Genomic DNA, 19,774 nt, shown 5'->3' with positions numbered 1-19,774 from the left:
CCAGATTAAAGTTGATTTTATTTTAGAAATTCGGCGTTCAAAATTTCGTTGCAAAGTTTCAACGCCTTTAAAATATCGTATTAGTAAACTGCAATATTATTAAGACCTCGGGGTGCAACCAAAACTGATTTATTTCAATACGGCTAAATTGTTTCGGTTCTTTCTCTCTACCTTATGCCGTTCCTAAGTTTGTCCGTCTTTCTGACCCCTCTTAACCTTAATATGAAATATTCTAATTACAAATTATGATGATAGTATTCTTTTTAAAAAAAAACAACAAAAAAAGGTTGTGTTTTTTCGTGGAACTCGAAATTTTAAACGCTGTAAATGTAGGCCAACAACTTCCAAGCTGTAGATGCCGCAGCTAGGTTTGCGGTTTATTTTTTTCAAAACCCGAAGAAGTTTGGTCGGATCTAAAATTAGCGGCGCCAAAAGGGGGACAATTTCCCCTGAAAGACTTAAGTTACTTAAGACTTGTAAGCTGACTTTGTAACTTAAATATGGATTATTAAAGCAGGAAACAAACGAAATTAATTAAAATTATCTTGTCTAAGAATTATGGGGACTTTAATTGTTACTTGATTCTTGTCGTGTGTCAATTTTTAATGGAGATATGGCAAGGGAAAGGTTATAGGGTGGGGTGACGTCGCATAGTTCAAACATAAGTAAATACCCGTTTTAAGTTAAGCAGACTTTAACAAAGGAAATATATAATTTGAAAATAAACACTCTAAATTTTCCCTTTTTCGAATGATGTTTTTAATAAAGTCTGGTACATCCCGTGACTTTGTTGACTTTAATAATAATAATAATTTAATTATTTCTATACTTGTACCTTAACTTCCGGTTTGAAAGATAATATATAATTTAATTTACAGATTGGGTTAGCTATTAACTTAAATTATATTATTGATAAAGTAGAATTCGTGTCCCACGTTAAGTTAATTATTTTAAATTAGTTAGGTATGAGTTCTAAAATTACTTTTCAGAAGCTGCTAGAGTACGCAGTCGCAAAATTCGACGGACAAGTGAATCTTTAAAAACTTCCGGTTCGGATAAGTTAGATAAACGTGACAATCCATTCGCCAGGTCGGCTTCCTTGAGAGTAAATGACGTTACAAAAACAAACATCACCGAAAGTTTGTCCTTGTTGACAACGCGCGTCGCGTTACAACCAATAAATCGCAAAGGATCCTTCTCAGATTCACCAGTAAGTACTGTTATAATTATTTTCATTTGTATATTGTAGAGACCGACAAATCTTGGCACCAACACCATTTCTTATCTGGTATGTATTTCATTAAAATAGCGCGAAACTTGCGGGAGTTTAACCAAGAAACGAGAGTCCCCGGATAAAACCTTGGGTAGTTTATCGACGAGTAAGAAATCGGCGGACTTAAACAGTTCAAGACGCGTGAAACCGGGGGCCTTGAAGAAACCAGATATACCAGAAGTACTTAAAGTCCAACAACGTCACACTCCCGTTCCCTCACCGACCTCCTTTTTCTCATCGCTCAAAAAAGTGCCAAAGTCAACCCCAAACAAAATAATTGCCCCTAAAGAACCGAAACCCGTCCTAGTAGAATCAATCGTCAAACACGTCCACCAGGGTTCGACGACTTCAACTTCCGTTGAAAGCCAGGGTTCTTTGATAAATTCCACGGATGTACAAGTACTTGAAGATAAAAATAAAGCCATCGAACAAGCCAATTCCTCGAACGACGATATCTTCCCGACGCCACCGGATAGGAGTCGGGATAATACCGTCTCACCTACCCCAACTTCTGGAGTTTTACCAGAAGTCGACAATTTTGTGCGCTTCACTTCAGTACTTAAAGGTATTTGTAATTAAAGACTTGGTGCTAGTTAGCTAGTAATTTTCTTGACTTCGTTCAATGTAGGAAGCCCGAAACAGGCTTCGTGTTCGTCAAATTCCGTGGTCGAGAAGCTCTCTGAGAATGTTTTAAAGACCCCAATTCTAAAACGACGTAGCATCGATGACGAACCTCGTGATGTTATCTGCAGTAGCATTTTGCGTCCTTTGAGATCTCCACTGGAAGAATCTATACCGGTAGTTGCCCAATCGGAACTGGATAACAAACCCTCGATCATAAAGAGACGAGGAAGTTCCGAAGAGAAGGAATCATCTGACCAGGCCATCGTCCATCCAATATTGAAGAAACACTCGTTTGAAGAAACAGGAAATTCCGTTAATTCGATACTTGAAAGATACTTAGAAGATTTGGATGTCGTGTCGGGCGCCCAAGTTGACCAAGTACCGAAACCGATACTTGAAAAGAGATATAGCCAAGAGGAATTGGTCGACCTTCCAGGGTTAAGGAACGAACCCAAGAAACCCATTCTAAAGAAGAAAGGCGACGAGGACAATTGGGACGAAAAACCCAAATCAATTTTAAAACCGCGTCGCCGTTTGGACGAACCTTCAACCGCCTTAGATGTCTTAGGACTTAACCGTAAATACGAAAGTTGCCTTCAAGAATCGGCCATCCGCTCCATTTTCAAGAAGTCATTGGGATGTGAAGCCGAAGAGAGTGACGTGGACAACCAATCAAAACCATCCATCTTGAAAAGCAAGAGTTTACTTCCAAGTTCTTCCTCGTACCCAAATCAACGCAATTCCGAAGACGCCGTCGTATCGGATTCGTGTATGGTGACCTCGAATCGACCTTCCAATTTAGCCTTTCAAGGTCGAAGAGGTTCCGTCGATACTGATAATAGATATCAAAACCAGTTCCGAACAAATCACAACCAGTCTCCAGTTCAATTTCAACCATTGCCTACCATACTGAAGAGAAAAAACTCAGTCGAAGTTGAACTTGCCTCCAAGGTAGAACCTGATACTTCACTTGGACTGGAAAAGAATCAATCAGCTAAAGGGTAAGTATTCATTGTTGAAGGTGCACTATTACGTCATCTTACAGGATAAGGAATTGTAGGCTAATTTAAAGGCTTGGGTCTCTTTGCTCTCTTAGGGTCTTCCCTCGCCGCGGTGGTTTAAAAGTGACCGACGGTGTCGGACCAGTTCACGTACTTATAGAGCGCTTTAATCGTCGCAGTGCCCAACGCTATCGAACCCAACCCGTAACCCAAGTAGACGTCGAGGAAACTGACAGTTTAGAATCTGTCCAAGCCTTTAGGGCTTTGATTATGAAAAAGGCCTCTTTGGACGTCTTCGAGCAAGGTCAAATCATACCCAAAATAACCACAGTTGTTCCCACCAGACCCTTGGAACCGGAAGTACTCGGTCTCGTTAAACCCGAGTACCCTAAGCCTTACCGTTTTGAACGCAAGAAAAGGTTCGATAAACGTCAAGACAGACGAAATAACGCCAGGTACAGAACTCTACCAATCACGGTGGAGGAATTGGCGGAAGCTGAGAAGTCCGAGGAGGGAAGAACCAATCATTCCTCGGAGTCTTCCGATAACCATCAAGAAGGTCAATCTGAAGGGACACAAAGTTCAAGTAGCGACGAATTAAACAAATTGAGCGTAGCAGCCATGGCCTCCTTGTTTCAACAAAAAGCCGAGAAAGTCAAAGCGTCCGCCGAGCCACGAAGACTAAGCGGAAGTGATTCCTCCGTCAGAAATCGATTTCTGAAGAGGCGAAGCTTAACCAGGTCACAAACGCAACCCGTCACCGAAGATGAAGTTTACGAAGCTGCCAAAATCGGCAAGGTTGTGGCGAACATTGATGAAAAGGTAAGATCATTGATCCCCGATTTTACTTATTGCGAGATGCGTTCGGCTTTAGAACACTGTGACGATATTTTGGTTCATGATTTAGATTTTTGATTCCAAATATATAATTTTGACGCAGACTACTTCGAAGGGGGAATTAGCTTCCCCTACTGAAGAACCGTCCAAACTTAGTCTGGTCGAAAAAATGAAGTTATTCACTCAGAAATCGAAGGCGGAAATTGAAGCCGAGAAACCGGAACTAAATCGGGGTCCTTCGATCCGTCGATACAGGGGAAATTCCTCTCGATTCAGGACGCAACCCATAACGACTGAAGAAGTTCAGAAAGCCAGCTGTTTATCCAAAAGTGGTAGCAAAGGCGGTTTGGCCGCCTGCATTTTAAAATCTGCCAAGGAATTATTTTCCAAAAACGATTCGTCCATACCATCGACTCGCGATGTCCAACAAGACCTTAAAAGTAAGCGCCGACCACTTTCCCCCAAGTGAAGTAAGTATATCTGACGTAGTATCTTGTTTTTTATGGACTTATTAGGTTTGTTTTCAACGCCAACGTCGCAAAACGGGGCCAACGTTGTGGCTTTATCACCGCAGTCGGGCTCTTATCGTTCAAGCGTCGCGAACGAGAAAATTGGCGGGAACTCTCCTAAGACTGTCACCAAAGTAGTCGCGAAACAAGAGGCTAAGATGTCCACTAGCGAGTCTTCTTCCTGTTCGGAAGAGTCCGAAAGCGGCGATGAGAATGACTTGGACGAATCCAAGACGGTCTTGGCTGGAGGACAGAGTCATATCGTCATCAATCAGATGACCGGAAGTAATTCACCGGCCATGCCTAAGAAGATAACGAATTTGGCTGTCCAGAGGAAGTACAATTCTTCAATGCGTCAAAAGGAAGAAAGGTCTGAATTTTACCTTATTGGTTTTATTAAAATATATAAGTTGAAAATGACGTAGTGACGCGCGAAACCAGTACCCCCTTATAAATTTATATCGCGGCCTAGTTAAGTTCAGAGTGACTGCGTCACTTACCCTTAACAGTACTGTTAAGTATATGTATAACACGCGCGTTGTCATCCCCATAAAGCCGCGTATCTCCATGCAGCGTGAGATATCTCGTGACTCTGACTAGGTAGCCCTAGTAGTACAGCGCCGCGTCACTATATGTCAAGTATTGTTGGGGGGAAATTATTATCTCAACGTAGGCCTAGCTGTGTACTCGTTCATATGATATAATTTATCACTAAATTAACACCTGTATGATAATATAAGTCCGCGATATCTTATCGTCTGCTTCACTACAAGAATAACTCTTCGATATTCAAATAAAACATCTAATATTGTTCTAAGGTGACAATATGGTTGGTTAAGCTAAGAAAACTCGTTTAAATATATTTCAATAAAGATGTGATTCTAAATGAAACATGATTTCGGGTGACCCAATCAAAACGAACCCGCCCGGAACTTATTTTTAAATACCCATTTCTTTTAAATTGATATCACAAACTTTCCTAAATAAATTAATTATTTCAGTGTCTTACTTATTGTTTAATATATCACTTATGTTTGCTAACTTTTTGGGGGACCAATTATTCATTTATGGTGATGTAGCTCAAGGTTTCTGGATTTCAGTAGCGCTTTATTGTATATAGGCCTAGAGTCCCAGTTTTTTTACACGATACATATATGGACCTATCTATAATAATATTAATAATAAATAATAAATAATAAATTTTATACATCGGGTCAGTAATACTTCAAGCGCGTCTAACACCGCACCGAATCGCCTCGCGACGAGTGTTGTTAGTGTTGCTTAACGCGTAACTTAATTTTAAATTTCACAAATTTGCGCAATTAAATCTGATCTAATCAAGGAAAATTGAGTAAGACTTGGGTTTTTATTTATTTTTACCTTTATTTTAAGTAAGAATTTTAGGGTAAATTTTTTTGTAGGGAAAAATTGGCTTGTTTTTACGCATTTGAAAACGATTACAACTTTGGGAATTTTGAAATATTTTCGTTCGATATAATCGGACTTGTTATTTACGCTTCAATGAATTTAATGACTGGGCATCTAGACGTTAGACGTTCTCGTTCCAACATAGTTGCAAAATATTATTATTACGAACTTGTATATTGAAATGGCTGGCGTAGGTGTCTCGTTTCTTTTTTATTTAAAACTAAGTGTGGAACCACCAACAGGGGCAGTGTCTTTATAAACGGTGTAAAGCGGCCCACGTGCCGTTAATGCCACGTACTTGAAGGACAACCCTTTAGTTTAAATCGTAGACACGGTTGATTTTTTTACCATGCTGCATTCAACATCAGTTGTCTTTAAAAGCTTCTGGAAATCGCCGGAAAATCAAAATACGGAAAGAGAGGAAGTTGAGGTCACCAAAGGGAGGTCGTTTAGTTCCTCGGATACCCTTAAGTCCAAGTACAGTTCGAAGGATGAAAAGAAACAAGGACGCCAACGGAGTCTGACTCAACCCGTGCTGATGGCCGCTGACCTTGAAAAGGATGCCAAGAAAGGAATCATCGCGGATAGGTAGGAACACTGAAACCCCCCTTGACCCTGTTGACCTTTTCACCAACTTTTCGCCGAAACTTTCTTCTGTTATTTCGGCTTATCAATTTGTAATGTTCCATTGCGAATGTATCTTTTTTATTTAAAAAATTTCCCCTCTTTATTATTATTTGTTAAAAAAAACAAAACCAAAACAAAGCCGTTTTCTATTGTTTTTTGCGGCAATGCTTTTTCCTTTTAACGTAAATGTGCTGTTGCCTAATTAATTTGCAACAATTCAGTCTTGAAGTATGGGTCACCGTTTTTTCGCGCCATTTCTTTACAGATTAGCGGCTTTGCAGCGCAGTGGAACCGAAGATTGGCAGAAACGAATTTGCGAGGTTAAACCCGAAACGCCAAAGGCCGTGGCGCCAATTCCTAATCCACTTCGAGATGAACAAACGCCAAGTACTCCAACTTCGGTAAGTTTTATATATTTTTATATATACTCTGGCTTTCTTTTGTGTCCCGTGACAATTTCTACCGACATATCGTGACAGATTGAGAAGTTGGCTAGTATCTTAGCTTTGAAAAGTAAATTAGAGGAATCTGACACTCAATGGAAACAAAGGGTTGAAGAGAAAGACGCGGTCAAGTTCACAGTGGCCGGGAAAATGGGGCATCCTTTAGCTACCGTCCAAACGCCGGGTATCGAAGGTAGTACACCCGGAAGTCGAGTGCAAACTCCTCACACCACTACGGTGCTTGACCGCAAGAAAAAGATGCCAACGCCAATGGCCTTCTCTAGTTCCAAAGGTAAGGATTTCATATTAAAACCCACCAACAAAGTGGTTAGGTAAATACGCGTCCTTTACTTCCCCGGCTCGTCTCGCTTTAAATGGTGTTTTGAAATTTCGAATGGCCTTCACGTAGGCTCGTCTCTCCCTCCCTCGTGAAATTTCGAATGACCTTGACGTAGGCTTCTCTCCCCCTCACGAAATTTCGAATGGCCTTGATTCGTGAATACCGTGGTTTTTATATCGACAAAGCGCTTTCTGTTTTCTCATCCCCAATAATGTTTACGAGATTCAGATTAGAGTCTGTCTTTCTTCTTAAATAATTTAGCGAAAAACACCAATGATTTCGATGGTATTAGCAGCTCTGTTAAAGGTCTTCCTCAGGGGATATCGCCTCTAGTTAAAAGCAAGTCCATGCCCGTTGCCTTAAAAGGTAATGTCAACCTCAAATGTGGTTTCCCAACCATTTCTTAATAATTATGTCATCTCAATTCTCGAATGTGGTTGACAGATTTATCATCGGACGACGATAGTTTCTCGGACGAAACTGATTCTCCTAGTTCGCGTGTCTTAGTGCCAAAAGCGGATAACGAGACGTTTAGCTCTTTTTTCGATTCCCGGCTGGTCCAGAGAATCCAAGTGGACAGGAGCGCGACCACGTCGCAAACACTCGTCATTAGCGAAGACGTCTTTAAAGAAGTCGCTTCGCAATCCCATCAAATGTAAGCGTACTTATTTAATTAGCGCATTTAGCGAGGAATGCCGACGCTCAGAACTACGAATGGCTTATATAGGCTGGTCCAGAAAAGGACGGTCCAAAAGCAACGCAGAAAACACGCGGCCACTACGCGTAATCCAATCAAAGCTTTGGCTTCCAGAGCCGATCTACAGCAAGAGTACACGGAAGTTAAAAGCGGAATTGCCGAGAAGGAAGTGAAAAGACTTCAAATTGAGCAACGTAAGTAATTATTAAAATGTTATTTCCGGTAATTGAACGAATACTAGGTCAATTTTAAAGTTAAAACGTGGCTAACTTTGAAGGTATATCAATTAAGTTTTTTTCAAATTTAAGTCTTATTAAAACGCTACCAGGGACCGTTAACATTTTTAATCAAGTGTGATAAATGGTACTTATTAGTGGCCAAGTCTTCCAGCAAGTGCCTCTCGGCTTTAGCCGGTTTAGCCAGTACGGAAGACTTCAAGTCCATCTCCTTACGCAAAGGAACGATAGAAGCGAGCCCATTACTACCTCACAGCGACGTCATGTTGGTTCAAGTCAAAGGTCGACGTCACGTTCAAACGAGACTAGTGGAAGCCACGTCCGCTTCGGTCAATTCCGGCGATAGCTACGTTTTAATCACGCCCGAGAAAATCATCTGTTACGTCGGCGAATTCACGAACGTGATCGAACGTGCCAAAGTAACGGAAGTGGCCTCCGTTATTCAACAAAAGAAAGATCTGTGCTTCAAAGGAAACGCGGAAGTAATTTTAATTGATAACGAAAAAAATGCCGATCAAAAACAAGTCGCAGAATTTTTTGAATTACTCGGAACTGATTCCAAAATACCATCCAATGCTGGTCCACCTCACGAAGACGAGGTAAGACAAATAGGTTTTATCAAAGGATAGCTTATACAAATAACCGATTAAAATCCGGAAACGATAGATTTACGAAACGGAAGTAATCAGTACGAACAAGGTATACACTTTAAAAGACGACGCCTTAGTTCCTCTCGAAGGCGTTTGGGGTCGCTTGCCTAAAATTGAAATTCTGGACTCACAGGAGGTAAGAGCCAAAGGAAATTGAAGCATTTAGGCTTAATTACAATTAATTTTATTTTTATTATCAGATCGCGGTATTTGATTTTGGCAGCGAGTTCTACGTTTGGAATGGCAAACAAGCTCCATTTGACAAACGAAAGAGCGTGGGGCGATTGGCCGAAGAATTATTTGATCAAGGGTACGATTATTCAGAGTGTGATATAAACCCTTTGTGCCCCAGAATACCAAGTGGTAAGCCCCCATTCATATTCTTGTTCAAATTAATAGTTAGAATATTTAAGCCTAACGCGGCACTAATTTTAACAGAGGATTTCACGCCAACGTTAGCCGATAAGTCGTCAAGTCGGCCATCTTGGGTTGTTTTCGCCAAAATTAACCAACACATGGAACCCGTTCTCTTCAGGGAAAAGTTCTCGGATTGGCCAGATTTGACCCGGATTATCAAGGTTAAAGGTCAAGACGAAGAATGTAACAAGGTAATTAACGAATGTAATCATGATAAGGTGGTGGTGGAGGTTAATTCCGAGAAAGGCTCTTCTGATGAAGATAATCTCGCGGTCAAGTTACGTAATAACAGAATACAATTTAGTCAATTACTTATAAGTAATGATGAAATGGCCAGAATTAAAAGCGAAAAACTTGAGGCTCGGTTAGATGAAATTAAGAATAAACACGCTAAACCTAAATCGGAGGAGGTTAAGCCTAAAGATGAAGGGATTAGGGCAAAACTCGGGGATGTTCTCGCGAAAGATGAAGCTAAGCCTAAAATTCAGAAAGGCGTTAAGCCTAAGGTACATGACGCGGCGAAATATAAATGCGTTGAAAATTCTAAGCCTAATTCTTATGAAGAAATTAGGGCTTAATTAGAAGATGTTCTTACGAAAGATAAAGCTAAGCCTAATGATAGAATTAGGAGTAAATTAGAAGATGTTCTTAAAGATAAAGTTAAGCCTAGAGATAAAGGTATTAGGTCTAAATTAGATAATCTTCTTACGAAAGATAAAGCTAAGCATAATGATGAAGGAATTAGGTCTAAATTAGATAATCTTCTTACAAAAGATAGAGCTAAGCCTAAAGAACATGACGCAGATGGGATATTAGGCTGGCCACCGGTCTTCTGACCGGACACTGTCGGCTAAATAGGCACCTCCATCTGATGGGTCTTGCTGACGACCCCCTCTGCAGGTCGTGCCAGGAGAAGGAAGAAACATCCGCTCACGTACTTTGCGAGTGCGACTTCTTCGCCTCGCTTAGACTAGAACATTTTGATTCACACACTGTGGAGCCCTCGCGGGTCTCCTCCTTTACGGTGGAGCGAATTCTTCGCTACGCTGCGGCTACGGGCCTATTCAAGGCCTGATTATGAGGTTGCACAATATGCCTTTGGCATCGGTGCTAGGGCGTGAGCCCCGCCTCATCAACAATAATAATAATAAAGAACATGACGCGGCAAAATCTAAAAGCGATCATAATACTAAGCCTTAATATGAGGATGTTAAACCTAAAAATTAAGAAATTAAGGCTAAACTTGAGGATATTCTTACGAAAGATAAGGCTAAGCCTAAAGTGGATGACGCAACAAAATCTAAAGGTGATGAGAATACTAAGCCAAAATCTAAAATTGAAAAGGAAGTCAGTAAAAGTAGCGAAAGCGATAACTCTTCGGAAACTAGCGAATCTAGTGATAGTGAAGAAAGAAGTTCATAATTTTACAACCAAGGCTTAACGCTTAATTTATTCTGTCACCAAATATCATAGCGTTTTTACTGCTTTGTAAACATACTTCAAAATAATTAAATTAGATAACCTCTTTGGTATATATTCCAAAATAAAACGTGATATTTATATTGCAGTAGTTTTAACCCAAAGTATTTGGCTATAAACCCCTCTAAAGTCCTTATACTTTTGCTTTATTATATACTTTTGGTATCTTTGATTTCTATCTCTGTATGTCTATACTATTTCTGCTTTTTTCACTTTCTTTTAAGTTTTCTTAAACTTGAAATGTATTTCTTTCTTTCTATGAGAGGGGGGCGGGCAGAAAACACTTTTTGTTTTTAAAGTTATATAAATCTCAATTTGAAATACACGAGATTAAGGATGGACTTCATTTTAATTAGTCTATTTAAAAAATAAGGCACGCTGTAGTTCTAATTTAATTTAATTAACTTTATTTAATATACTAATTAATTAATGTCGCTTTTTTGTATTTGTTATGTCTAAAGCCTTTCTTGTTTTTAAAGCTTACGTCTTCGCGGCCATGTTGTTTGCAAACGCAATTTTAGACTTTTTAAAAAGTAGGCTTAACAAAAATGAAATCAAGTAGCTAGCCAAGGCTTAACGAACGTATCTCTATTCTAACCATAAACTAGCTTTATTAACATTTTCATTAACCAAACCTTTTGGCCGCCCATAAAAGACGGAATCCATCGCGGACTTGAAAGCTTTTGACGCCCGCGAAATGTTCAATTGGCAACCGGAAGAACCGGACTTGTGTTTGGAAGCGAGTCATCTAGGCCGAGGCTTAGAGTATTACGACGAGGAGGAACGGAGAAACTTTGAAATTGTCACGAAATCTGTCGACGTTTGGCACATATTGGAATACGAACGCCAGCGACTGGTCCCCGAGAGCCACGGACAGTTCCATTGCGGTGACACTTACGTCGTACGATGGAATTACACCTTGATGCATATTGGTCGCGATTTTCACGGGAACGTTTCTAAACATTCTTTCACGGGTCGAAGTCGTTGTGCCTATTTCTTTTGGCAAGGAAAGAATTCTAGAATCACCGAGAAAGGCGCCTCTGCTCTCATGACCGTTGAGCTTGACGAAGAACGAGGTCCTCAAGTAAGTACTCGCGAGTTCCTACTCTATTCATTTTGCCACCGCGTGTATTCATCCGCGTTTTGTTTGCCTTTAACAAATAAGGTTCGAGTGGTCCAAGGGAAAGAATCGCCGTGTTTTTTAAACGTGTTTGAAGGTCGAATGGTGGTGTACTTGGGCGAACGGGAATGCGCCGAAACTAACACTCCAGGTAAATATCGGGTCATTGCGTGTTGAAGTTCGTTACGTAAGTATACGTATTGAGGGACGATCTATTTTGTTCAGGACCTTGGAAATTGTTTATGGTTCGTGGTGAATTTCCGTCCGAGGCTACGCTAGTCGAGGTCAACAATGGCTGTCAATCGCTGAGAAGTCGAGGCAGTTTCGTATTGGTCAATGTCCAAACTGGAATTATATTTCAATGGCACGGTTCCAAGTGTCACGGGAAAACCAAGAAAGTTGCCGATAAGGCCGTGGAAAACATTTTGGACAAGTAAGTTGATATTTTAATAATAAAAGTCATCTTCTTCCTCCGACCGATCTTATTCTCTTATCAGGCCACGTTGCTATATTATTTGTTAAATTGCGCGTAATTAAACAAGGGCTAATTAATTAATGTGTTCACGAAGCACTTATCTGACGTTAGTGTAAATTTTAAAAGATTTCACCGTGAGGGAGACGAGGTATACCTAATTTTGTATTTCCCCGTCATTAGCTCGTTTTTGCAATCAAATGTCAAACCCTAAATACGCTCTAAATCTAAAATTTGGAGTGCCGACTTACAGGGGTAAAACTAATAATGTATTTCCTAAGGGCCCCTGTAGAACGTTTACCCGCAATACACCGGTGTACGATGTTTATAATTTGTTATAAAATCTTATTTTACGAACTTCTGTACTAATTGAATCGGTTTTAGGATTAAATTTGAAACCCTATTTACGCTTCAAGATAGGAAATGGAGGGTTTAGGAATTAGTGGAAATTATAACACACTAGCGAGTCGTTTAGTATAGATGAACGCATTTTACTAGACCGGAAGAAATGATGTTCTCGCAGCACTTGGAAAAGTTTGTCATCAAGGTGACAGAGGAGGGACAAGAAACGAAGGAATACTGGTCGGCCATTGGTGGAAAGAAAAGGAGGAACTATTTTTCACTGTCTAAAAGTAACTATACGTGCGCCTTAGCTTAGTCCTGTAGGTTAATGTCCACCCCAATTAGGCATTCTGTCTTACGACTACACTCCGCGACTCTTTCGAATGACGAGTATCAACGGAGTGTTCGAAGCCAGCGAGATATTTTTTTTCTTACGGGACGACGAAGCACGCGTGCGCTTATCCCTTTTTACAGAGTGACATTTACGGAGTACCCCAGCCTGGTACGTAGCCGATTGAAGAAGCTCTCATGGGCCAGGGGCAAAATTGATTGTTTCGTTTTGTTTCAGCATTGTTCCTACTGGACAACAATTCCGAGATATTTTTATGGCAAGGTTGGTGGCCCGAGGGTGAAGAGACGATGAATGTCGCCACCGGATCAGCCAATCACAGGTTTAATATGGATAGAAGATGCGCCATGGAGACGACGCTCGAATATTGTCGAGGTAGCTAAAAAAAAATAATTTAAGACGACTTAACGAATGCGCGAGACTCTTAATGTTAATTTTTAATTGCAGTCGCGAATGAGTTGAAGCCGCCGAAAGCCTACGTCATTCACGCTGGTCGCGAAGCGTTAGTTTTCACAAACTTATTTCCCGAATGGGAAACTGTCCAAGAAGTTGTTCGGGTCAGTTCCCAGAATGAAGCCCTTTCGAAGCAAAGGCATCCGTGTCTCGTTAAAGACGTTCTTGGGAAGCTGGATCGCAAATACTACAAGTTGGACGAACTGAGAGCGCAACCTTTACCGGAAGGCGTCAATCCATCCAACTTGGAAGTTTATTTGGACGATAATGACTTTTTCGTAAGTAAAAGCCTGACAATTAGGGTATTTTTTTATTTTTTGGAATAGGGTTAATTTCGAATTGGTGTTTTTCAGAATGTGTTTCAAATGTCAAAAGACGAGTTTAATAACTTGGCGTCCTGGAAACGAACCAACTTGAAGAAAGAGGCTCAATTGTTTTAATTTGAACCAGCTACTTTTATAATAATAATAATAAAAATATAAATATAATAATAATATTACACGTGGGTTTTTGTTAAAGTTCGCACGTGCTAGTCAAATTAATTTAAACATTAACTTTTAATATTTTTTACATTTTAGTGAAAAGAAATTTATGAGAAATCATTTCGATGTTGTTGCGTAATTATTCAAATACTTCTTAAGCCTAATTAATTAGCTAAACGAGTGAGAGAGTGGGTTAGCTAAACGAGTGACGAGGTGGGTGAGCTAAACGAGTTAGAGGTGAGAGAGTGGGTTAGCTAAACGAGTTAGAGGTGACAGAGTGGGTTAGCTAAACGAGTGGGAAGGTGAGTTAGCTAAACGAATGAGATAGTGGGTTAGCTAAACGAGTGACAACTTGACAAGGTGCGTTAGATAAACGAGTGAGAAGTTTGTTATCTAAACGAGTCAGAAAATGGGCTAGCTCAACTGGTAAAAGAGTAATTTATTGCGTTTAATGCTATTTTATTGTTTTTCATGCTGTTTTATTGTGTTTTGATGCTGATTTATTGGGTTTAATGCTGCTTTGTCGTGATTTTATGCTATTTTATGGTGTTTCATGCTGTTTTATTGTGTTTTATTGCGTTCTATTTTGTTTTAATGTTATTTTATGGTTTTTCATACTGTTTTATTGTTTTCGCAATTTTATTGTGTTTTTATGCTATTTTAGTGTGTTTAATGCAGTTTTATTGTGTTTAATGCTGTTCTGTCGTGTTTCATGCTGTTTTATTGTGTTTATATTGTGTTTTATGCTATTAAATTGTGTTTTATGCTGTTTTAAAGTGTTTCATGCTGTTTTATTGTGTTTTTTTGTGATTAATGCTATTTTAATGTTTTTCAATGACAGAAATGGCGTGTTTTCTTCCTTTTATTTATCTCTGAAGGGGCGGGAATGAGAGAGAGAGCCCTATTTATTTGTGGGGTCGGATACTTTTGGTCTTTATATTTCTTTTTTATTTCTGTGCTAATTATCGTAAAAAGTCAAAGTTTTTCCACAATACCTGACGATCATTTAAATTTTAAGCTTCCTTGGCGCAAAGTTTAGGGCGTTCGGCTGTTATCCGAAAGGTTGGAGGTTCAAGGCCACGCGGGAGCATTGGTGTGAAGTTTTATAAGTAACGTAAAAAATCAAGGTTTTTCCATGATACCTGACGATAATTTAATATCTAAGCTTTCGTGGCGCAAAGGTTAGCGTGTTAGGCTGTTAAAGGAAAAGTTGGTCGTTGGAGCTCACCCGTTAGCGTTGGTTTGATCTTTTATAAGTAACGTAAGAAGTCCAAGTTTTCCCAAGGTACCTGATGACCATTTATTTTCGAAGCTTCCTTGTAGCAATGATTAGCGCGTTCGGCTGTTACCCAAAAGTTTGGTGGATCGAGCTTGGAAGAGGGAAGTACTGGAATGGAAAATACGATACCTCTAACATAAGCCGTACGTACCCAGGCGCGGGACAGGAGGGGGGCGAATTTGGCTGAACGTCAGTCTGTAGCGGCACCTAGTGTTGAAATTTATTCTTATTTTGTGAAATTCGTCTGCTTTTTTCAGTTTCGACAAAAATAAAGTCAGTGACGGGCGGGCCGCGGGAGGCACGGTTTAGGCTAACTTTTCTCTTCCAATGTTTAGCAACGCGCAATTCGCAACGGTTTTTATTATTTTGACTCTGTTTAGTTATGGGGAAGTACTGCTGTTACATTAATTGTAAAAGTGACTTCCGATATAATAAAAATATAAATAAAGAGTACTTCCCTCTTCCAAGCCTGAACGTTCGCCATAAAAATAAAAGTACTTTTACTTCAAAATTACTCTTAAAGGTGGCAGCACTATATGACGTTCAACCAATTGCGCAATTCCGTGTCCCGAGCTTGGGTACCGCAAGATTTCCCTTCCAGTTACTTCCCTCTTCCAAGGATCGAGCCCACCCGGGAACTGTTGTGAAGTCTAAGATGTAACGTAAAAAGTAAATGTTTTTCCACAATACCTGACGATCATTTAAATATTAAGGTTCCTTGGCGCAAAGTTTAGGGCGTTCGGCTGTTATCCGAAAGGTTGGAGGTTCAAGGCCACCCGGGACTCGAGCTTTGGAGTGAAGTTTTATAAGTAACGTAAAAAGTCAAAGTTTTTCCACAATACGTGACGATCAATCTTTTGCAAAGCTTCCGAGGAGCAATAGTTAGCGCTTTCGGCTGTTAAACGAAAGGCTGGTGGTTAGAGCCCACCCGAGAGCGGTGTTGTGACGTCTCACATGTAACGTAAAAAGTCATAGTTTTACCGCAGTACCTGACAATCATGTAATTTCTAAGCTTCTTTGGCGTGATGATTAGCGCGTTCGGCTGTTAACTGAAAGGTTGGTGGTTCAAGCCCACCCGGGTGCAATGTTGTGAAGTTTTATAAGTAACGTAAAAAGTCCAAGTTTTCCCGCAGTACCTGATGACCATTTAATTTCAAAGCTTCTATGTAGCGCGTTCGGCTGTTACCCAAAAGTTTGGTGGTTCGAGCAAACCCAAGAACATTGTTGAGCAGTCTCAGATGTAACGTAAAAAGTCAAAGTTTTTCCACAGTACCTGACGACCATGTACTTTCTAAGCTTCCTTCGCGTGATGATTAGCGCTTTCGGCTGTTATCCGAAAGGTTGGAGGTTCGAGCCCACCCGGGAGCTTTGGAGTGAAGTTTTACAAGTAACGTAAAAAGTCAATTTTTCCACAATATCTAACGATCATTTAATTTTTAAGCTTCCTTGGCGTAATGGTAAGCGCATTCGGCTGTTACTGAATGGTTGGCGGTTCGAGCCCACCCGGGAGCGTTGGTGTGAAGTTTTATAAGTAACGTAAAAATTTACAGTTTTTCTACAATAACTGACGATCATTTAATTTCTAAGCGTCCGTGGCACAAAGGTTAGCACGTTCGGCTTTTAACCGAAAGTTTGGTGGATCGAGCCCACCCGGGAACGTTGTAGGGAAGATTTATAAGAGACGTAAAAAGTCAAAGTTTTTCCACAGTACCTGACAATCATGTAATTTCTAAGCTTGGCGTGATGATTAGCTCGTTCGGCTGTTAACTGAAAGGTTGGTGGTTCAAGCCCACGCGGGAGCGTTGTTGTGAAGTTTTATAAGTAACGTAAAAAGTCCAAGTTTTCCCGCAGAACGTGATGACCTTTTAATTTCAAAGCTTCTGTGTAGCAATAATTAGCGCGTTCGGCTGTTACCCAAAAGTTTGGTGGTTCGAGCCCACCCAAGAACGTTGTTGAGAAGTCTCATGTGTAACGTAAAAAGTCAAAGTTTTTCCACAATACCTGAGGACAATTTAATTTCAAAGCTTCCGTGGCACAATGGTTTGCGCCTTCGGCAGTTAACCGAAAGTGTGGTGGTTTCGAGCCCACCCGGGAACGTAGTTTTGAAGTCTCAGATGTAACGTAAAAAGTCAAAGTTTTTCCACAGTACCTGACGACCATGTAATGTCTAAGCTTCCTCACCGTGATGATTAGCGCGTTCGGATGTTACCCAAAAGTTTGGTGAAACGAGCCCACCCGGGAACTTTGTTGTGAAGTCTCAGATGTAACGTAAAAAGTAAAAGTTTTTCCACAATACCTGACGATAATTTAATTTCTAAGCTTTCGTGGCGCAAAGTTTAGCGCGTTCGGCTGTTAACCGAAAGGCTGGCGGTTGGATGCCACCCGGGATCATTGTTGTGATGTCTCAGATTTAACATAAAAAGTCAAAGTTTTTCCACAATACCTGACGATTATTTAATGTCTAAGCTTCCGTGGCGCAATGGTCAGCGGGTTTGGCTTGTAACCAAAAGGTTGGTGGTTCGAGGCCACCCGGGAGCGATATTGTGAAGTCTTGAAAGTAACGTAAAAAGTCACAATTTTTCGACAATACTTAACGACCATTTAATTTTTAAGCTTCCTTGGCTTAATGGTAAGCGCCTACGGCTGTTAACCGAAAGGCTGGCGGTTCGAGCCTACCCGTGAGAGTTGTTGTGAAGTCTTGAAAGTAACGTAAAAAATCACAATTTTTCCACAATTCCTGACGACAATTTAATTCTTAAGCTTCCTTGGCGTAATGGTAAGCGCGTTCGGCTGTTACCCGAAAGGTTGGCGGTTCGAGCCCACCCGGGAGCGTTGTAGAGAAGTTTTGTAAGTAAGGTAAAAAGTCAAAATTTTTCCACAATACCTGAGGACCATTTAATTTCAAAGCTTCCGTGGCGCAATGGTTAGCGCTTTCGGCTGGTAACCGAAAGGCTGGTGGTTAGAGCCCACCCGAGAGCGGTGTTTTGACGTCTCAGATGTAACGTAAAAAGTCAAAGTTTTTCCACAGTACCTGATGACCATGTAATTTCAAAGCTTCCGTGGCGCAATGGTTAGCGCCTTCGGCAGTTAACCGAAAGTTTGGTGGTTTGAGCCCACCAGTGGTCACATAATACAGTGAATTTTTCGACAGCTAGGAATATTGTTTTAGCCTCCTCTTTGTCAAATTGTAATAAAATACAATTCAAGATGGTCTTGGAACAGTTTGTAGGTCAAAAAGTACCTTCAAAAGCAATGAGTGGTTTTTATATTGATCAGAAGAGAATTAGTGTTTTTAACATATACTTTGGTGGTGATTATAATATATCTTTCCGCAAAACCCAAAATGACTGTTTTCCTTGGACTTTTTTGAATTAAGTTGACTTCGGTGTCAGTCAGATTTAGTAGAACTTATTTTTTCTTTAGAAATGCCTTTCTGTAATTTCTAGATTTAAAGTTCGAATTAAAGCCTTTACTCATAGCATTTTTCGAATTCAAAACGTCAAACAATCAGTGGAAGTCCAAGAGAGGAAGGATATGTCGAAGGTATCGAGACATAAATAATAACGGTAAAAAATTCTATCTTTCTATCCATGAATGTTTTAAACTTCAATGTTGGGCCGGCCACTTTCTTGGAATACTGGATACAGCCTTCTCCATAAAAGTCCATACCCTTCGATACAGAGCTTATAATAGTTTGCGCTGCCAAGTTTACTTTCAATTTTTGGCTTTTAAAATATATGTGAAATTTTAAAAGCTTATTTTAAGCTTATTTACCATGGTTAAACCCTCGTAATCCTGTAGCTATGTAAGATGGAGACATATACTAAGCCAATACGCTAAATAAATACGCAATGTTTATTATATAAAGAAAAGAGTTGATTTTTTCTTCTTCGCCCGTGCGTTGGTTAGAAAAACACCATAGTGCTCCCATAAATTTCTCAAAAGTTTCTGCATGTGGCATGCGTCTAGAGCAATTTATACCTTCTCACTAGTATCTGCTGAATGGTGTAAAATAACTTAGAAACAGTGTACACATAGAGTAAAGGCTAAAGAAAAAAGACAAAATAATATAGTACCAGGGTTCGGGAAATGCTCTGTATGACATCTTTTGAGATTATTACTCCAAGTAATTGAACCGTTGTGAGGTTACTTTTCAGCCCATCACAACCAAGAGCGATACATTTAGCCCCAATTTAGTGTATATTGAAAACACACTCTGTTACCAGAGTTTTCAACATGGAGCTGGGGGTTCCATGAACCAGGAAATAGCCAACTGGCATTTTCCAATGTGCATTTATAGCAACAGCTATAAAAACTAGGGCTGATGTTGCGATCTCGTCAGAGTCTTGAGCTCAATGGCCTAACCCCAAGTTAACATAGCCGGAAAATTCTTTTTCTGTCCATTCCGTATGTTTTTTAAAAGACATTTCATCCAAAGAGAGCGTTTTCAATATTGGATGTTTTGATTTTTCCACCTCAGATTTGATAAACCCGAAGCTTACAGTAGAGAGCCCGGGTTGGCCATCAATTTTATTTGTCCATTCACCCAAAGTTTTGGATGGGGCAAACAGAACGGTTTCCTTAAAAATGCATACACTTTAGGCGAATAGAAGTGGACAGTCATGGCAAAGCTTCGAATTTCTTGAGTATACTTTTGCTTGGTTTTTACCTCTCCGAGTGACGTATGTCACGGAGAGGTTTTAAATTCGACGTGTC

At 40.2% G+C, this 19,774-nt stretch overlaps 3 protein-coding genes, 2 long non-coding RNA genes and 2 other non-coding genes across 7 annotated transcripts; 6 read left to right on the top strand and 1 right to left on the bottom strand.

The window, feature by feature from the left end:
• The first annotated feature begins 355 nt into the window (after positions 1-355).
• Positions 356-4,870, top strand: LOC149657552 (uncharacterized). The gene is made up of 7 exons (XM_089844698.1): positions 356-368; positions 990-1,210; positions 1,310-1,838; positions 1,902-2,898; positions 2,994-3,720; positions 3,839-4,175; positions 4,251-4,870. The coding sequence occupies exons 1-7, from the start codon at positions 356-358 to the stop codon at positions 4,667-4,669; spliced, it is 3,243 nt and encodes a 1,080-aa protein (XP_089700824.1). The 3' UTR covers positions 4,670-4,870.
• Positions 4,871-6,021: 1,151 nt separating this feature from the next.
• On the top strand, positions 6,022-12,218 carry LOC149657551 (supervillin-like). Its single transcript, XM_089844697.1, has 13 exons — positions 6,022-6,260; positions 6,565-6,700; positions 6,779-7,034; positions 7,344-7,448; positions 7,527-7,737; positions 7,810-7,973; positions 8,154-8,614; positions 8,682-8,801; positions 8,866-9,028; positions 9,104-9,273; positions 11,217-11,645; positions 11,727-11,832; positions 11,907-12,218. The coding sequence occupies exons 1-13, from the start codon at positions 6,022-6,024 to the stop codon at positions 12,116-12,118; spliced, it is 2,772 nt and encodes a 923-aa protein (XP_089700823.1). The 3' UTR covers positions 12,119-12,218.
• Positions 12,219-12,652: 434 nt separating this feature from the next.
• On the top strand, positions 12,653-13,201 carry LOC149657550 (uncharacterized). The gene is made up of 3 exons (XR_016370061.1): positions 12,653-12,785; positions 12,841-12,997; positions 13,064-13,201. It is a non-coding gene; the product is annotated as an uncharacterized LOC149657550 (long non-coding RNA).
• A 54-nt stretch (positions 13,202-13,255) lies between these two features.
• On the top strand, positions 13,256-13,737 carry LOC149657549 (supervillin-like). The gene is made up of 3 exons (XM_089844695.1): positions 13,256-13,259; positions 13,292-13,575; positions 13,651-13,737. Exons 1-3 carry the CDS (start codon positions 13,256-13,258, stop codon positions 13,735-13,737), a joined length of 375 nt encoding a protein of 124 aa, XP_089700821.1.
• A 1,296-nt stretch (positions 13,738-15,033) lies between these two features.
• On the bottom strand, positions 15,034-16,232 carry LOC149657548 (uncharacterized). Its single transcript, XR_016370060.1, has 3 exons — positions 16,048-16,232; positions 15,749-15,953; positions 15,034-15,166 (listed from the first exon to the last, which is right to left on the bottom strand). It is a non-coding gene; the product is annotated as an uncharacterized LOC149657548 (long non-coding RNA).
• A 1,291-nt stretch (positions 16,233-17,523) lies between these two features.
• TRNAT-UGU (transfer RNA threonine (anticodon UGU)) lies at positions 17,524-17,596 on the top strand. Its single transcript has one exon. It is a non-coding gene; the product is annotated as a tRNA-Thr (tRNA).
• A 368-nt stretch (positions 17,597-17,964) lies between these two features.
• Positions 17,965-18,037, top strand: TRNAT-GGU (transfer RNA threonine (anticodon GGU)). Its single transcript has one exon. It is a non-coding gene; the product is annotated as a tRNA-Thr (tRNA).
• Positions 18,038-19,774: the final 1,737 nt, after the last annotated feature.

The sequence above is a fragment of the Phalangium opilio genome, unplaced genomic scaffold (genome assembly GCF_054372755.1).
Source record: "Phalangium opilio isolate 3A_F unplaced genomic scaffold, DU_Popi_V2 ptg000077l_1, whole genome shotgun sequence".
Lineage (NCBI taxonomy): Eukaryota > Metazoa > Arthropoda > Arachnida > Opiliones > Phalangiidae > Phalangium > Phalangium opilio.
The sequence above is the reverse complement of the archived record's forward strand: the minus strand, read 5'-3'. Positions and strand labels throughout refer to the sequence as shown.